Genomic DNA, 16,032 nt, shown 5'->3' with positions numbered 1-16,032 from the left:
GCGCCGTAGGGAACCGGGCAGTGAAGCCGCAGCGCTTCACTTCCTGGTTCCCTCACCGTGGATGGAGGGGGGAGCAGCAGAGTGACGAGCGATCGCTCGTGCTCTGCTGCGATCGGCGCTGGACTCCAGGACAGGTAAGTGTCCTAATATTAAAAGTCAGCAGCTGCAGTATTTGTAGCTGCTGACTTTTAATATTTTGTTCCCATGGCACATCCGCTTTAATACACTTGGGCACTACTGTGCTTTCCAGACAAACCAAATGGATAAAAAAAAAAAAAAAAAAAAAGGTACACAGGGCTAGTGGATACGTTTGAAATCTGCTTCCTAGATGTGCGTTTTTTCATTATGTTCAAAACAAAAATCTCATTACTAACGAGGCTTCCTTATTTGGTGAATGCGCAGGATTTCAGTTGTTTCAAGGTTTTCACTTGGTCACGACTTCTTCCAAGTTTCACATTAAACAGCACAAAAGATAGGTTGCAGGAACAGACTCAAAGCTGAACTTATGACTCATAAAGATCAAAGTCACATCCACAGGAAAACTCTTCAGTTTGCAAGAAATTACGATTCACTGTAAATGCAGAGTGCGCTGTAAGGTGTACAGCCTGGGCAACGGGTTAGACCGCATTCTTGGATATGACAGTAGGAAACTGAAATTACTCTGGGGAATTAAAGATGCTAAAGATACTGACAGCCCCAGAGGGAAGGTGTCCCATTTCTTTTTGTTCACTAATCTTTAAATGAAAAACGTTTTCGGTGAATTTCACACCCAGACTCTGTAAAAGGTAATGGAGCTTTTATAGAGAAAAAAAATTATAATATATATATATATATATATATATATATATATAGTTTCAGCAGGAGAATACTTTTGGAGCTGGGTCAGTAGCTACAAGTATTTACACTACAACTCCCATCAGCTAGTTAAGTCCAGCGCTGCACAGATTTAGAGAAGACCAGCTTCTACACTCTGAAACATGTCTTAAAGTGTAAATAAATATCCCCCAAAAAAAGGAAATATATGGTCGCTCACCAATCATTGATGTGGAGACTTATTTTTGCTGGGCTCAGGAGTGAGCATGCTTAAGTGCCCCTATACCGATCAGCTTGCTCTGGGGGCATTTGGCATACTGTACCTGCCGACTTATTAGGACACTTACCTGTCCTGGAATCCAGTCGATGTAGCCATCGACTTTTGGGTGCTGCCGCCGCCATTTGTAGGAAGGGAACCTGGCAGTGAAGCCATTCCCTACTGCGCATGTGTGAAGCGCACTGCACTTTCTGAATGGCTTGTCGGAAGGAGGGTGGTCAGAACTTTAAGTGATCGACGCAGTGAGAGCTCTTGGAAGTGGGGGATGGGTACCGGTCAAAAAACAGTACCCCCCACCAAAAGGGAGGCCGATGAGCAGAGCTTTCACTTTTCCACTCCACATGAAAGATCATTAACGGAATCTGAACGTACTTCCTATCAAACTAGGTTACATTATTAATACAAGTCTTGCTACAAAAATAACAGATCACCGCATCCCACTCAACGCAAAACTGCTGAGAGATTTTACCCAAGGTGAGGACAAGCGCCCTTTTCATAGAGAACAAACATGAACTCATTGAGAACATAAATATGGTGGGGAATATCAAAGTCACGCCTTGTTTCTCTGACACTCAATGATTTAAGCTCTCAAAAAAACACACAATAAGAGAAACCAAAGCTGGTTTAGACTGCACAGAGAAACGACTCTTACTTCCTGAACTTTGCCTTATAAAAAAAAGTCCATAACTAACATCATATGCTACTCATTTTAAAACCTGTCTAAAGAAGGTTCAGGTTTATTAATCGCACCTTGGATTATGTACTTCAGCTAACACCTACCTCAAAGTCCATGTCATTCTAACTGGATTTTAGTGACTAGAAAAGCCATAGGGGGAGGTTTAAATGCCAGGAAGGTCACAAACTGAAGAGATCACCTTGATGAGTGAAGAAAGTTTAAGGATTATCAGCATTTCCAGAATATTAACTGAGGATAGAAAAACCTTAAGGGCCAGTTCACACCACATTTTCTGCGTTCCAGATGTGTTTCTGCATGCAAGTTTTACGTTTGGTTTTCTCCTTTGTTTTCTTCATCTCAGCTGAGGACATATGCATTTTTGACGCATTCCATACAGAAGAAAAATGCAGCATGCTCTACTTGTTAAACAATGTATGCAGAATAAAAAAGAAAAAAAAAAAAAAAATCTGATACCGTCTCGTTTCCAACCAAAAAAGGGAATTCTAAACAAACCACCCCGCAAAACGCACACGCACCTTTAATACCAGTATGTCAGGGGTTGGCTCCAAAGTTTAATCTCTGGTTTTTTAATGGCTGAAGACTCTTCAGACAGGGTGCATCTGCTCCTGCTGGACACTGGACTTACTCAAAGGCCACTACTTGGCTACAGCTCTGCAGGAACCCAGTAGAAATGTAGAAGTGGCAGAACAGCACACATGCGGCCATCAGAGACATCCAGAATGGTCAGAAGTGCAAGAATCTTTAGCAAATGCAGCACTTCAAGTGAGCGAAGAACAAGCCAACTCCAGATGGACTGCCCAAGTAGAACTTCTGCAGTGTCATTATGACATGTACACAATTGAACGTGGCCACTCGATGACGTACCATCCTGGGCCACCATCTGTCATTTTTAATCTAAATGCCTGGCAGGTACCAAAACTGCCATCAGTCTAGTACCCATCTGAAAATGTGGGTACCAGGACCTAAAACAAATACGCAATAGAACTGTAAATAGCTTGCGTTGGGATTGCCACCAACAGTAGTTTTACTGTGGAAGGGCAGCACAGGCAAGTCAGACAAAGTACATGCACATTGCCGACTGGCTTCTGGGTTTGGGAAGCCCACTGCCGACCAGAGCTGCAAATTGGACACAGCAGCAGATTTTGGCTAAAGTCAGCTGAACGGCTGTGTCCAATCACAAAAACACAGAAATGTGAACTGCGATCTGCCTGTTTCTTCTTCCTGAAAAACAGGAAGAAAAAGCAGCACATTTTCCACATCGTTAGCCCCTTGATCACCCCTAGATGTTAGCCCCTTCCCAGGTGGTGTTAGTACAGTGTCAGTGTACAATATTATCACGGATCATTGTATTAGTGTCACTAGCGACCTCAGTGTCAGTGAACCTCCCAGCCAGTGTCTGACACCAGATTGCCTGCCCCACTATCATAGTCACACTAAGTTGTTGATCACTGCCATTACAGAATAGCCTCTGAAGATGCATAACATACATAGACGTAGAAGCTATATACTTCACAGAAACCAATCAATATATACTTATTGGTATTTTTTTTTTCTTTCCAAAAAGACTTGCAATAAATTTTGACCTAAATTTATGAAGACTTTTTTTTTTTTTTTAATTACAAAAGTTGAAAACACAATAAGATATTTGGTGTCTTTCTTCATTTATATAATAAAAAACTGCAGTGATCAAATGCCACCTAAAGAAAGCTCTACGTGTGTGGAAAAAATAAAATATATATTTTTTAATTTGTGTACAGTGTTGCATGACTGTGCAATTACCAGGTAAAGCAGCGCTGAATAGCAATAAATGCCCTGTCACGAAGAGGGGTGTGTAAATCTTTTGGTGGTCATGTAGTTAAGTTAATCACTTGGCATATAGGTTTACAATGGGATCCTTGATGATACAACTAGGTATGTTATCTATATCACCGGCTTAGAAAGTTTTAATATTTAAAGCTTTGGTTTTTGGCTGGGATTTATCATCAGGAATGTTCCAAGCATCAAAGAGGAAACACAAGCGGACTTCTGCTAAAAGGAGGCAGCAGACTAAGCGACTATGACCAGCAACTCAAGAGTCTTTGTTTAACATCCCTCGACTTCCTGCATTCTCTCGAGTCTGCTTCCTGTAGGTCACCAAGCCACAAAGTTACACATCCTGAAGTTTGTCATGAATCACAACTTGAGAAGAGCCTTTAAAAACTATGACACAAACCTCAATAAAATGCTAGGCAAGCACAACAAAACTTCACCCTCATTCCAATTGGCTCAGCTGAACAAGAGGTAGTACAATCATTTGAGAAGTTAGCAAAGTACTGCTGTTTTAAGTAAAAGAAATAAAAAATAAAAAAAAATTGTGCCGACGACATCACAGGGGAACAGGACTGAATTTATGTTAAATGCCACCCTGTTGTGGAGCCCCTACAAGCTGTTGTAGTGTCAGGTTTACACCAAAATGCAAGGTACGTTAAAAACCAAGGGAGTGTTTGAAAACCCGAAATCCTGAATTTAAAACTGAAAAAATATGAGTGCAAAATAACTACACTCTAAATTGCATACTCCTAAGTTAATCATTGGAGAGTATTCACCACAACAAACCAAGTGTAAAAGTATTTTTAATCCCCCCCCCCCCCCCATCTAGCAAACAAAGATATGGGTTGTTGAATTTAAACCTACCCCCTCCCACCTCGAGTGGGAAATCTTTCCTTTGAAAAAAAAAAAAAAAAAAAAAAAAATGATAATATACATAAGCATCACCTGCAATGTCAGCGAAGTCCAGGAATTAATACAACCAAACCTTTAACCTCAACCTTTCTGCAGCAATGCTACATTGAGATTACAAAATAAAAAAATAGATATATTTATATAAAATACATGTTCCAGTACTAGGAGTCAGTGGCAGCGACAGCCTTTGTTTCAGTCGGAAGGTCAGTAACACGCAAGCCACTGATGATGCAGCTGACTTTTCGGCACTCTCGTTCCTCAACGCCTTCCGCTTGTCGCTCTCCGTTCCAAAGGCGTTTAAGGCGAAATTTGGGGGGCAAAGAGTCCTCCTTCTTTTCTACCACAACAGTATTAGTAGAAGTGTCCTTAGCCGCCTTGTCTCCAGCCTCCGCTGGTTGTTCTGTACCCTCCTTGGGGTAGTTAACTTGAGGTGAAACTGAGGGGAAATTAAGCCAGGAAGGGGCAGCAGGTTTGATAAAAGTATGCCTGTCCTTCTCAGCATCTGGTATTGGAGAAGGTTTCTCTTCTTCATCGCTCTCAAAATCTTCCTGGTCTGAAAATTCTTCTTCCGCCTCAGACATGGCCTCGTCGTCGTCAGACACTGGCTCCACCTTCACTGGTGGCAAGGGAATTTGTGGAGGAAGAGGCCTCATACCCTCTGGGGTTTGGGGCTGCTCTCTATTCTTCCGTCCCATTGGAGGAGGCTGCAGCTTGATAGGGAATGCTTGTTGCTCCTCAGGAGGATAAGGGCGATGGGGTGGTGGCATCATGAAGCTGGGCATTCTTGGCATAGTCCGTGGACTAAGGTGGAGGTTAAATACAGAGCAAGCCTGAGCCTGCAGGTAGTGTTTCATCTCTTCAGGATTGAAGTTAAAGCAGCTGCCACTCTGAAACGCTGGGCTCAGTCCAGGGGAGGGACTGTAAGAAAAGACTGTTGGAGTCAAAGACAAGGCCGGGGAGAGAGGCATATTAAGCAAGCCCCCACGTCCTGTAAGAGGAGAGATGGAAAAAGGACTGTGGGGATCTGCATACATCCCAGGCATTGGGAACACTGGAAGCATGAGTTCAGATTTATGCTTCTGAAGGCCATGGGTGCCAGGGCCAATTGTGTTTCGCGAGGACATCAGGTCTGCGGTGCGGCGCCATTCTGAGTGCAAGTCTTCAGGTTCTGAAGGCATCTGCTTGCGTTCACCAATATCATTCAAGGATTCACGGCTGGACTGTGCTGTGGAGCTCCCAGAGAAACGACTGACGTGGGCATCTTCATTAGGGGAGTCCAGAGAAGAAAAGTGAAAGTGGGAGGAGGCTGAAGGAACTGGCGGAGCACTCTGAGGAACACCACCTGCAAAACAAGAAGGATCATCAGTCAAAAAAAAAAAAAAAAAAAAAAAAAAAAAAATGAAAACTTTGGGCATCCTGACAATGATGCTTACTCATAACAAGGCAGCCTGCAAAAGCAACTACTGACATCTGAAAAATTACACACACACACACACACACACACACACACTGTCTGGCTCTAACAAGCATGCAGAACATGCATGTTCCAATTGCTTTCTAGCTTAACCAGCTGCATGCTTGGTCCAGGTGTGAGGCTCAAAGTATTAATGGCAGAGATAGTCAGGCATCTATAATTTTAAAAATGAGAGCAACAGTAACAGCCTCTGTATTTCAAGTGACCGTACTCAAAGTTATTTACAATGAATTTTTAAAACCCTTCCTAAAAAGAAAGCATCGCACACCTGTCCTGATGCTGCACTGATGATGAACTATTTAGGTTGAAGAATTAAACTTTCCCAAAAAGGTCACTTCATGTAGTGCAAATGATGCTGTGCTCTGTGGTTTCCTCTGCCAGCCCATATGGACACAATGAAGGGATACAGCAAGGACCACCACATCATTAAACACTCTGGAAGCATCACATGGAACTCCTTCAACTTGAAGTACAACAGTGCTGGCAGTGAGACAGGCAAACATTAGGGGCTCATTTACACCTGGATCAGTCTGAAAAGCGAGTGGTGCAGGTGCCTCACAATGCATTTGGAGGAAGAGACAGGTTTTACTTTTCCAGAAAATGGTGACACTTTAAACTATATCTGCTATACACAAAATACAAATATAGGTTGTTTGTTAGTCACAAAACTTCTGCTACAGAACAATGTCCTACTGGTCATTGAGGTTTTGATGTTATTTTACATAAAATATTACCTTTAATTGTTATATGTGATCACATACTCCGTTTTCCGCAGCATAAGGTGGGGTGGAGACTGTAAGGGGGGGGGTGTATTTCTGCATGAGGCAGAGTAAGAACAGTTGATTGTCCTTGTAAAGAGCTGTACTGGGGGGGGGGGGGGGGGGGTGCATGTTAGCACAGGTCTTAGCCATTGGAGGACAGGCAGGCTAAGGATTTTAAACATTTTATTGACAGGTCTATGCATATGCTAGCTAGAATGATTAGTGTCCCATCATTGGCATTGTTGAGAGGAAAAGTGCTCCATTGTTGGCTTCAGTGGGAGGAATAGTGTGCCATCTTTGGTGGCAGATAAATGACTAGTCCCCCATCATTGGTACCAGTGGAAGGAATGGCAGCTCATGGTTTGTGTCAGTGGAAGGAATAGTGCCCCAAGGGCTGTATAAAGGGCAAGAAAAGGGCCACAGTTTGGAAACAAGTGTGCTAGAGAATTGACACTTCAAAAAGCATTAGTCCAATATAGAGCCCTTCCTCCTAGCACATCATGACCCTCTCTTCAGAGAGTGTCTAATCACTGTCTGTGCAGGCCTGCACCTCTCCTCTATATAACCCTTTATATAGCAGCTGAGGGAGGAGCAAAGAGGAATAATAGAGTGTTATAAGTGACAGCTTAGTAGCTGCCTCTTTTTGGATAACTACACAAAAGCAGGTTTGACAGGTAAACAATCCACATTAAATACATTAAGCCGTTTGGAAGATGGTTGTTGCGAGTGGTCTGGTGACAGTTTTTTTTTTTAAAGTTGTCTTAGGTGGCAACATCCTATATAGTGTGATTTACCGGGTACAGAACAGATCTACAAACACTGACAGTGCTGTGATACTGAACTCACAGCCCGGGTGAAAGTCAGATCCTATGAATTTTAGCTGCAACAGTCAACGAGAATTTCCTTTGTGTCACCTCCTCCAGCTGCTGTTCAAACAGAATTCCTCCTCTTACACATTGTGTTTCCGTGGGGCAAAAAAAAGCCACACCATTCTACACGTACTCGACAATTGTGCATGCCTCGAGCAAAAAAAGGTGTGCACTCATTGAGCACCACAACCGACACCAATGTGGATAGGTTTGTAGGTTTTTATGATTTTTTTCTGGCATTTCGCCTTTGTATATTGCAAAAAAAATAAAATAAAATAAAAACACAAAAAAAATAAAAAGGGGGGGGGCACCACAACCTCACCTAGAGTCCTCAGATTTTATGACACGTTTTAACCCAAAAACTGCTTCATCACAAACCACTAAAATAACTTTTTACCCAGAATCAAGAATCCCTGTCTGCTTCTGAGAACAAAATTCATATACTCAGAAATGCAGTAGGGAAATTCCTCCAGACCTAAACACTTTTACAGAAAAAGAGAAGTACATTGCTCAACTACGTAGATTATGTAGGACAGACTCAGGCTTCCTAGGTAAAAATAATAGGAAGGAGGTAATCTTGTAAAGGGGTAGCACGGCAATAACTGTAAATCCTAAGTGTACTGTGGAACCTCAGCAGATTTTCATAAAGTGTGGCTTACCAACAGCGTTCATTTTATTTCTCTACATTAGTATTGCTACCCACATGAAAGTGCTTTTATGCATCACAATCTACGTATTCAACTCCCTTTCTACATCTTACTGCATTCCCACATCTTTATCTGTGTACCTTCTAGTAATCTACTCATAGGATTCTCATTGTACTCCATCTGACACTCTGTATAGATTCTATAAAGCAGACATTTCTTAATATGGATAACCATAGACAAAAAATGATTATATATATATATATATATATATATATATATATATATATATATATATATATATATATATATATATATATATATATATATATATATATATATATATACACACACACACACACACACACACACACACACACACACACACACACACACACACACACACACACACACACACACACACACACACACACACACACACACACACACACACACACACACACACACACACACACACACACACACACACACACACACTAAAAAGCAAGGAAATAAATAAAATGGAGAAATAGCATTAAAATATTCTTTGAAATGTCACATTGATAACAAAAATGTGCAGGTTTACCATTTGGTCTGATGTTGATGAAAGGATAATTGGGCATGACCAGTTTGTTGAAGTTGAATTTATAGGTGAACCTCTTCCCCTTTGTTTTATGCAGGATCCTTTTATTGTAATAATATCTGAAAAATTATGAACATGTAAGCAAACAGAAAAAATAAAATTAGATCAAACAACTTTTCCATAGTGGTACAACGTTATCCAGTGGTACGAGGATAATATCGTAAACACAGTAAACATGGCTTTTGATGACGGCCGTAGGGGAAATATATATATATATAAAATATTTTGGTATAATATCCTCACCTTTACCAAAACGATTTCTGACCAATATTGGATAAGTGCCAAAATAAGCCCAAGTTAAAATTTACCTGGGACTTGTAATCTAGACGGGCCAAATGAGTGTTCAGTGCTCATTACCAGGCCTAGCAAGGAGAAGATATAACCCCCTACAGAAAAATGGAGGTGCTCACGTATAGCACAACGAAGGCTCCCAAGCCAACTTTGGAAAAAGCTTGTGCCCAGGAACAGAGGGGCATACATTGCATCCTACAAAGAAAACGCACTTTTACAAAAAAAAAACCCCAAAGTCAGACCATAAAAATGTACACACTGATTATACTTTATTAAAAAAGTGACCTTTAGCTTTCAACTCAGTAGTCACCATTTTCTAAAACTGCCACCAAATAAAAAAATAAATAAAAAATATGTTGCCATCTCAACATCAGGGGGGTGTTTGAGAACAGAACTCCTGCCACTTGTGTTATCAGCTCCCCCCCCCCCCCCCCCCATCATAAGGAACTTGCATTTTTCAGAGAGCTGCGAGGGTGCTGGTGAACACTCATAGTCAGTTGATATTTCTACTCCAAGTTAACTGCCTGTCCGTACGAGGTACAGAGCCTACAGGAGCTGGACATTGCACTGTCATCTGCCGATGACAGGTGCAACGCTCTGCAGGCTCCAAAATAAAATGTGCATTTATTTAAAAGGAACTTATTCCTTAAAGCAAAACATGAAATGACTGCAATCCACATTCAAGGGGTGACTGCTCCGACAGGGTCTCCATCGCCGATTGCCAAGCTGCCAGTTTGTGTGGATTTGTACTTTACTGTGCCTTGAAAAGAAAAAAACTTTCCACATTTTTGTCATGTTACAAAAAAAAAAAAACTAAAAAATTTAGTTATTGGGAATTTATGTGATAGACCAACACAAAGTGGAACAGAATTGTGAAGTGGAAGAATTATATTTTTATGTTTTTTCAAATTTGTTCACAAATACCATGTGTGAAAAGTGGGGGGTATATTTGTATAGCGCCCCGTAAATACTTTGTAGAACCACCTTTTCCTGCAATTACAGCTGCAAGTCTTTTTGGGAAAGTCTCTACCAGCTTTGCACATCTAGAAAGGGACATTTTTGCCCATTCTACTTTGCAAAATAGCTCATGTCTGTCAGATTGGATGGAGAGCGTCTGAACTGCAATTAAGGTCTTGCATCAGATTCTCAATTGGATTTAGTTCTGGACTTTGATTGGGCCATTCGAACACATGAATATGCTTTGATCCAAACCATTCCATTGTAGCTCTGGCTGTATGTTTAGGATCGTTGCCCTGATGAAAGGTGAACCTCCGCCCCAGTCTCAAGTCTTTGGCAGACTAACAGGTTTTCTTCCAAGATTGTCCTGTATTTGGCTCCATACAACTGATCAGCTTCCCTGTCCCTGCTGTGGAAAAACATCACCATCATGTTTCACAGTGGGGATGGTGTGGTCAGGGTGATGTGCTGTGTTAATTTCCAGCCACACATAGGGGGTTATTTACTAAAGGTAAATCCACTGCACTACAAGTGCACTTAAAAGTGTAGTCGCTGTAGATCTGAGGAGGACATGCAAGGAGAATAAACCGCATTTTAGATTCCACATGATTGGATAACAGCAGTGCTTCCCCCTCATTTCAGATCTTCCCCTGAGATCTACAGCGACTGCATTTCCAAGTGCACTTGTAGTGCAAAGTGGATTTGCCTTTAGTAAATAACCCCCCATATTGTTTTACTCTTAGGTCAAAAAGGTTTTTGGCCTCATCTTCTTTACCGTGTCCCCCCCCCCCCCACATGGCTCCTCACAAACGGGACTTCCTATGGCTCCCTTTCAACTCTTCCATAAAGGGCAGATTTGTGGAGAGCACGGCTATTTGTCCTGTGGGCAGATTCTCCCACCTGAGCTGTGGATCTTTGCAACTACTCCAGTTACCATGGGCCCCTTGGCTGCTTCTCTGATTATTGCTATTGGATTTTTTTTTTTGTAACCCAACCCTGCCTTAAAGCGTTTGTAAACCCCCCAAAAAAAAGAAAAAACACCTGCAAGACAAAAGGCATAATGAGCTAGTATGACTACCATACTATCTCATTATGCATTACTTACCTTAGATCGAAGCCATCCTGGTCCCCCCCTCCGGCTGTCAAGTCCCATTAATAAAACCGGCATTCTCTGTGCCATTGTCTACAACGGTGTATTTTTGGCAAATCTCTCCTAAACCGTGCAGGTTTAGGAGATATTGCAAACACCTACAGGTAAGCCTTAATCTAGGCTTACCTGTAGGTGCAACTTGGCAGAGAGGGTTTACAACTGTTTCACAACAGTATCCCTTGGCCTTTTTGTTCTCTAACAAACCTACAAGGGCTTCCTTCACAGAACAGCTGTATTTATACTTGGATTAAATTGCACACAGATGGACTCTATTTACTAATTAGGTGACTACTGAAGGCAATTGGTTCCACTAGATTTTAATTAGGGGTATCAGAGTAAAGGGGGCCAAATACAAATGCACGCCACACTTCAGATTAAAAAAAATATATACCGTATATATTTTTTTAAACCATTAATCATTTTCCTTCCACTTCACAATTATGTGCCACTGTGTTGGTTTATTACATAAAATTCCAACAAAATACATTAACGTTTTTGGTTGTAACATGAAATTTTTGGGGGAAAAATTCATGTGGTATGAATACTTTAAGCGCTGTATTGTGGGGATAATTCCAAATAGTTCAATAGACACTCTCAAGAAGCAAATATATTTGAATACAGGGCCAACAAGTCAGTGGGGAGGTGCTCTCGACTCCTAGCACACTGAACTCTGATGTAACTGAATGCATTATCTACACTGTAAAGACAAAGTCCACAACGCCCATGGTACGCAAGACAGATACCAAGGCTAGCCAGCTTGTACTGTAAGGAAGAGGGAGAGATAGAGGAAGTGTCCTGTCCTCATGGCTGTGACACGGATGCTGCTATCAGCTGTAAACATTTGTGATTAGAGAGGCCAGAGGCTGCTTAGACAGCACTCGTGCAGCTTCATACACACAGCCAAATCCGGTCTATTGCTTTTCACGCTATAGACACAGAAAACAGCCTGCAGGAAAAACAAAGTCTGTTACACAGTACATTTCCCATAATACTTTGATAGAGCAGAATGAGAGCTGCGTGATTTTAAAGATGCAAGTTCCAAGACTTCATCCTTATTCATGGTTCACTACTGACAAAACAAAAGCATGTGGACCAAGCATGCAGCCAGTAAACTTCAGGGTACCCAACGCACATGCTTGTGCTGGAATGGCAACCCCCATGTAAGGGCACTGTCACATGGAGTGGTGGCCAAGACCATACAGCGGTTTAACAGGACAGGTTCCACTCAGAACAGGCCTCGCCATGGTCGACCAAAGAAGTTGAGTACAGGTGGTCAGAGTCATATCCAGAGGTTGTCTTCGTGAAATAGACGTATGAGTGCTGCCAGCATTGCTGCAGAGGTTGAAGGGGTGGCGAAAGAGCCTGTCAGGGCTCAGACCATACGCCACACACTGCATTAAATTGGTCTGCATGGCTGTCGTCACAGAAGGAAGCCTCTGCTAAAGATGATGTACAAGAAAGTCTGCAGACAGTTTGCTGAAGACACACAGACTAAGGCTGCTTTCACATTGCAGCGTCGAGCCGCAGTGACGGTATAGCCGCGCTATTTGTAGCGCGGCTATACCATCGTGTTTACCGCGATATTCGGGCGCTAGCGGCGAGGTTTTAACCCCCGCTAGCGGCCAAAAAAGGGTTAATACCGCGCTTTCCCATTGATTTCAATGGGAAGGCGCGGTATAGGAGCGGTGAACACACCGCTCCTATACCGTGATAAAGATGCAGCTAGCAGGACTTTTGGAGCGTTCCTGCTAGCACACCGCTTCAGTGTGAAAGCCTTCGGGCTTTCACATTGAAGACTACAGGGCATTATTTTTCATGCGGTATAGCAGCGCTATTTTTAGCGCTGTACCGCATGAAAAACGCCCCAATGTGAAAGGGGCCTAAGGACTAATGTCCTGTGGTCTGATGAGACAAAGATAAAATGTATTTGGTTCAGATGGCGTCAAGAGTGTGTGGCGGCAACCAGCTGAGAAGTACAAAGTGTGTCTTGCCTACAGTCAAGCATGGTGTTGGGAGTGTCATGGTCTGGAGCTGCATGAGTGCTGCCGGCACTGGGGAGCTACAGTTCATTGAGGGAACCATGAATGCCAACATGTACTGTGACATACTGAAGCAGAGCATAATCCCCCTTCCCTTCAGAGACTGGGCGCAACATAATAATGACACCAAACACACCTCCAAGATGACCACTGCCTTGCTAAAGGTGATGGACTGACCAAGCATCCAGACCTAAACCCTATTGGAGCATCTGTGGGTTGTCCTCAAATGGAAGGTGGAGAAGGGCAAGGTCTCCAACAGCTCGTCATGGAGGAGTAGAAGGACTCTGTGGCAACCTGTGAAGCTCTGGTGAACTCCATGCCCAAGAGGGTTAAGGCAGTGCTGGAAAATAATGGTGGCCACACAAAATATTGACACTTTGGGCCCAATTTGGACATTTTCACTTAGGGGTGTATATACTTTTGTTGCCAGTGGTTTAGACATTGGCAGTGTGGCAAGTTATTTTGAGGGGACAGCAAACATACACTGTTATACAAGCTGTACACCCACTACTTTACATGATAGCAAAGTAATTTCTTCAGGTGTTGTTACATGAAAAGAAATAAAATATTTACAAAAAATGTTGTTAGGGGTGTACTCACTTTTGTGAGATACGGGTACATCACTTAGTGCATTACTACACGCTGTATTAAGGCAGCCAATTCATGTCAACATTTTAAACTGTTTAACCCCCAGAGGAAAAAAGAAAAACGCGAAAAGCGTGAATGGACTCTAGCCTCAAAAGGCCGTTACTGAGTACTGACAAGGCTTTGTACATTTCAGGTTTTACTCCCTCTAATCTGTTATAGAGCTTAAATACTATATGCAGATGTGTTTCATGTGTACGTTTGTTTCCCTGCAGGGGACACATTAAATATGTTTCCCTTTGTCCAAAAAAAAGAAATTTGACCAGGAGTGTCGAAACTTATACTTACAACTGAATAGAATATATGATACCCAAGGCAGCCTGCAGCAAATTCCTCTACTTGCCGACACCAACCAGTTAAAAAAAAAAAAAAAAAAAAAAAACACACCTTCCTACGTCCTTTCCAATATGGACACGATACATGCAAAGTCAGTGGGAGGAAATGTATCAGAATTAAATAAAAATAAAATAAATGCATGCGCTTCTCTGCTTTGGAGTCACGACTGCTGTACAACATCCAAGTAAAAGGATGTTTGTTGCCTGTGAAAAAGAGACTGCACAGGTGGCTGTGGAGGAGGCTTAGGGAGGAAGCATAGGTACCAAATAGGATTGGATGGAGAAAACGCTTGTATTCAACCCGATTTTATCTGGAAAAATCAGTAATTCATTCCATTGAGTGCCTTTCTAAAATGCAGATAGTAAGGCAGGCCACAGATTAAGTGATTTTCTGATGTTCCCCCATCAGTCAATAAGCGCAGGCAGCCGTCCCTGCAGGGAGAACAGAAAGATTATTGCTAGGGACAATATCCGCTGGCAAAAATCAATGCTAGAAATTAGACATGCTGGCAGTACCCAGACAACCGATGGATCGACTTGGGTACAATCAGCCAGTCCCTGCTGAACCGGCTGTGATTCGAGGAAACTCTGGCCGGCTTAACCGATATACGTCAGCAGAAGAGCATGGCTGGGCACAGGCACGTACCTGTACGTCGCCTTTAAGAGCCCGGCCGTGGGTCCTGTTCTCCGCGACCGCGGGATCCGCGGATCCGATCGCTACCGGGGTCCCTGCGATCGGGTCACAGAGGAAGAACGGGGAGAGGTGAGTGTAAAAAAACCTCTTCCCGTTCTTACTAGTGTGGCTGTCACTGACATCACATGCACAGCCGCGCCCCCCCACAGTAAGAACACTCCCTTAGGGCACACTTAACCCCTACAGCACCCCCTCCTGGTTAACCCCTTCACTTCCAGTGTAATTTTCACAATAATCAGTGCATTTTTATAGCACTTTTCGCTGTGAAACTGACAATGGTCACAAAAAAGTGTCAAGTGTCCGATGTGTCCACCATGTCGCAGTCACGAAAAAAAAAAAAAAAAAAAAAAAAAAAAAAAAAAAAAAAATCGATAAATAAAAAAATGGCATAAAAAACTATTCTTTATTTTGTAAACGCTATAACTTTTGGGCAAACCAATCAATATACGCTTATTGCGATTTTTTTTTTTTACCAAAAATACGTATTCTACATATCGGCCTAAACTGAGGAAAAAAATTTGTTTAATATTTTTTGGGGATATTTGTTCTAGCAAAAAGTAAAAAATATTGAATTTTTTTCAAAATTGTCACTCTATTTGTGTTTATAGTGCAAAAAATAAAAACCGCAGAGGTGATCAAACACCAAAAGAAAGCTCTATTTGGGGTGGGGGGGAACACACACAACGTCGATTTTGTTTGGTAGCCACTTCGCACGACCGCGCAATTGTCAGTTAAAGCGACGCAGTGCCGAATCGCAAAAAGGGGCCAGGTCCTTTACCTGCATAATGGTCCGGGGCTTAAGTGGTTAAACCCCAATCAGTTGCAGATAAAAGTAAAAAAAAAAAAAAAAAAAAAAAAAAAAAAGTACCCACAGATGGGCTGAAGCACCAAACAACTTGACAAAGGATGTAAAAATTGACCGAGCCAGTTGGAAGTTTATCCACTGAACAGTAACGACATCCTATCAGATGCAGTCATTGTTCAGGTATTGAGGCAGCTGCGGGTACAGCGGTAGCCCGGAT

The 16,032-nt window shown here is 42.3% G+C and overlaps 1 protein-coding gene across 1 annotated transcript in view; it reads right to left on the bottom strand.

Moving 5' to 3' along the window:
• Nucleotides 1-4,420: 4,420 nt before the first annotated feature.
• ETV3 (ETS variant transcription factor 3) overlaps nucleotides 4,421-16,032 on the bottom strand; it is a 38,664-nt gene continuing 27,052 nt past the window's right edge. The window contains exons 4-5 of the mRNA XM_040333844.1: nucleotides 8,843-8,958; nucleotides 4,421-5,850 (exon numbers count right to left, since the gene is read on the bottom strand). Of these exons, the coding sequence (XP_040189778.1) occupies nucleotides 4,670-5,850; nucleotides 8,843-8,958 (1,297 nt within the window). The 3' untranslated portion in view covers nucleotides 4,421-4,669. The remainder of the gene's footprint in view (nucleotides 5,851-8,842; nucleotides 8,959-16,032) is intronic.

This window comes from Rana temporaria, chromosome 13 (assembly GCF_905171775.1).
Source record: "Rana temporaria chromosome 13, aRanTem1.1, whole genome shotgun sequence".
NCBI classification, from domain to species: Eukaryota; Metazoa; Chordata; class Amphibia; order Anura; family Ranidae; genus Rana; species Rana temporaria.
The sequence above is the reverse complement of the archived record's forward strand: the minus strand, read 5'-3'. Positions and strand labels throughout refer to the sequence as shown.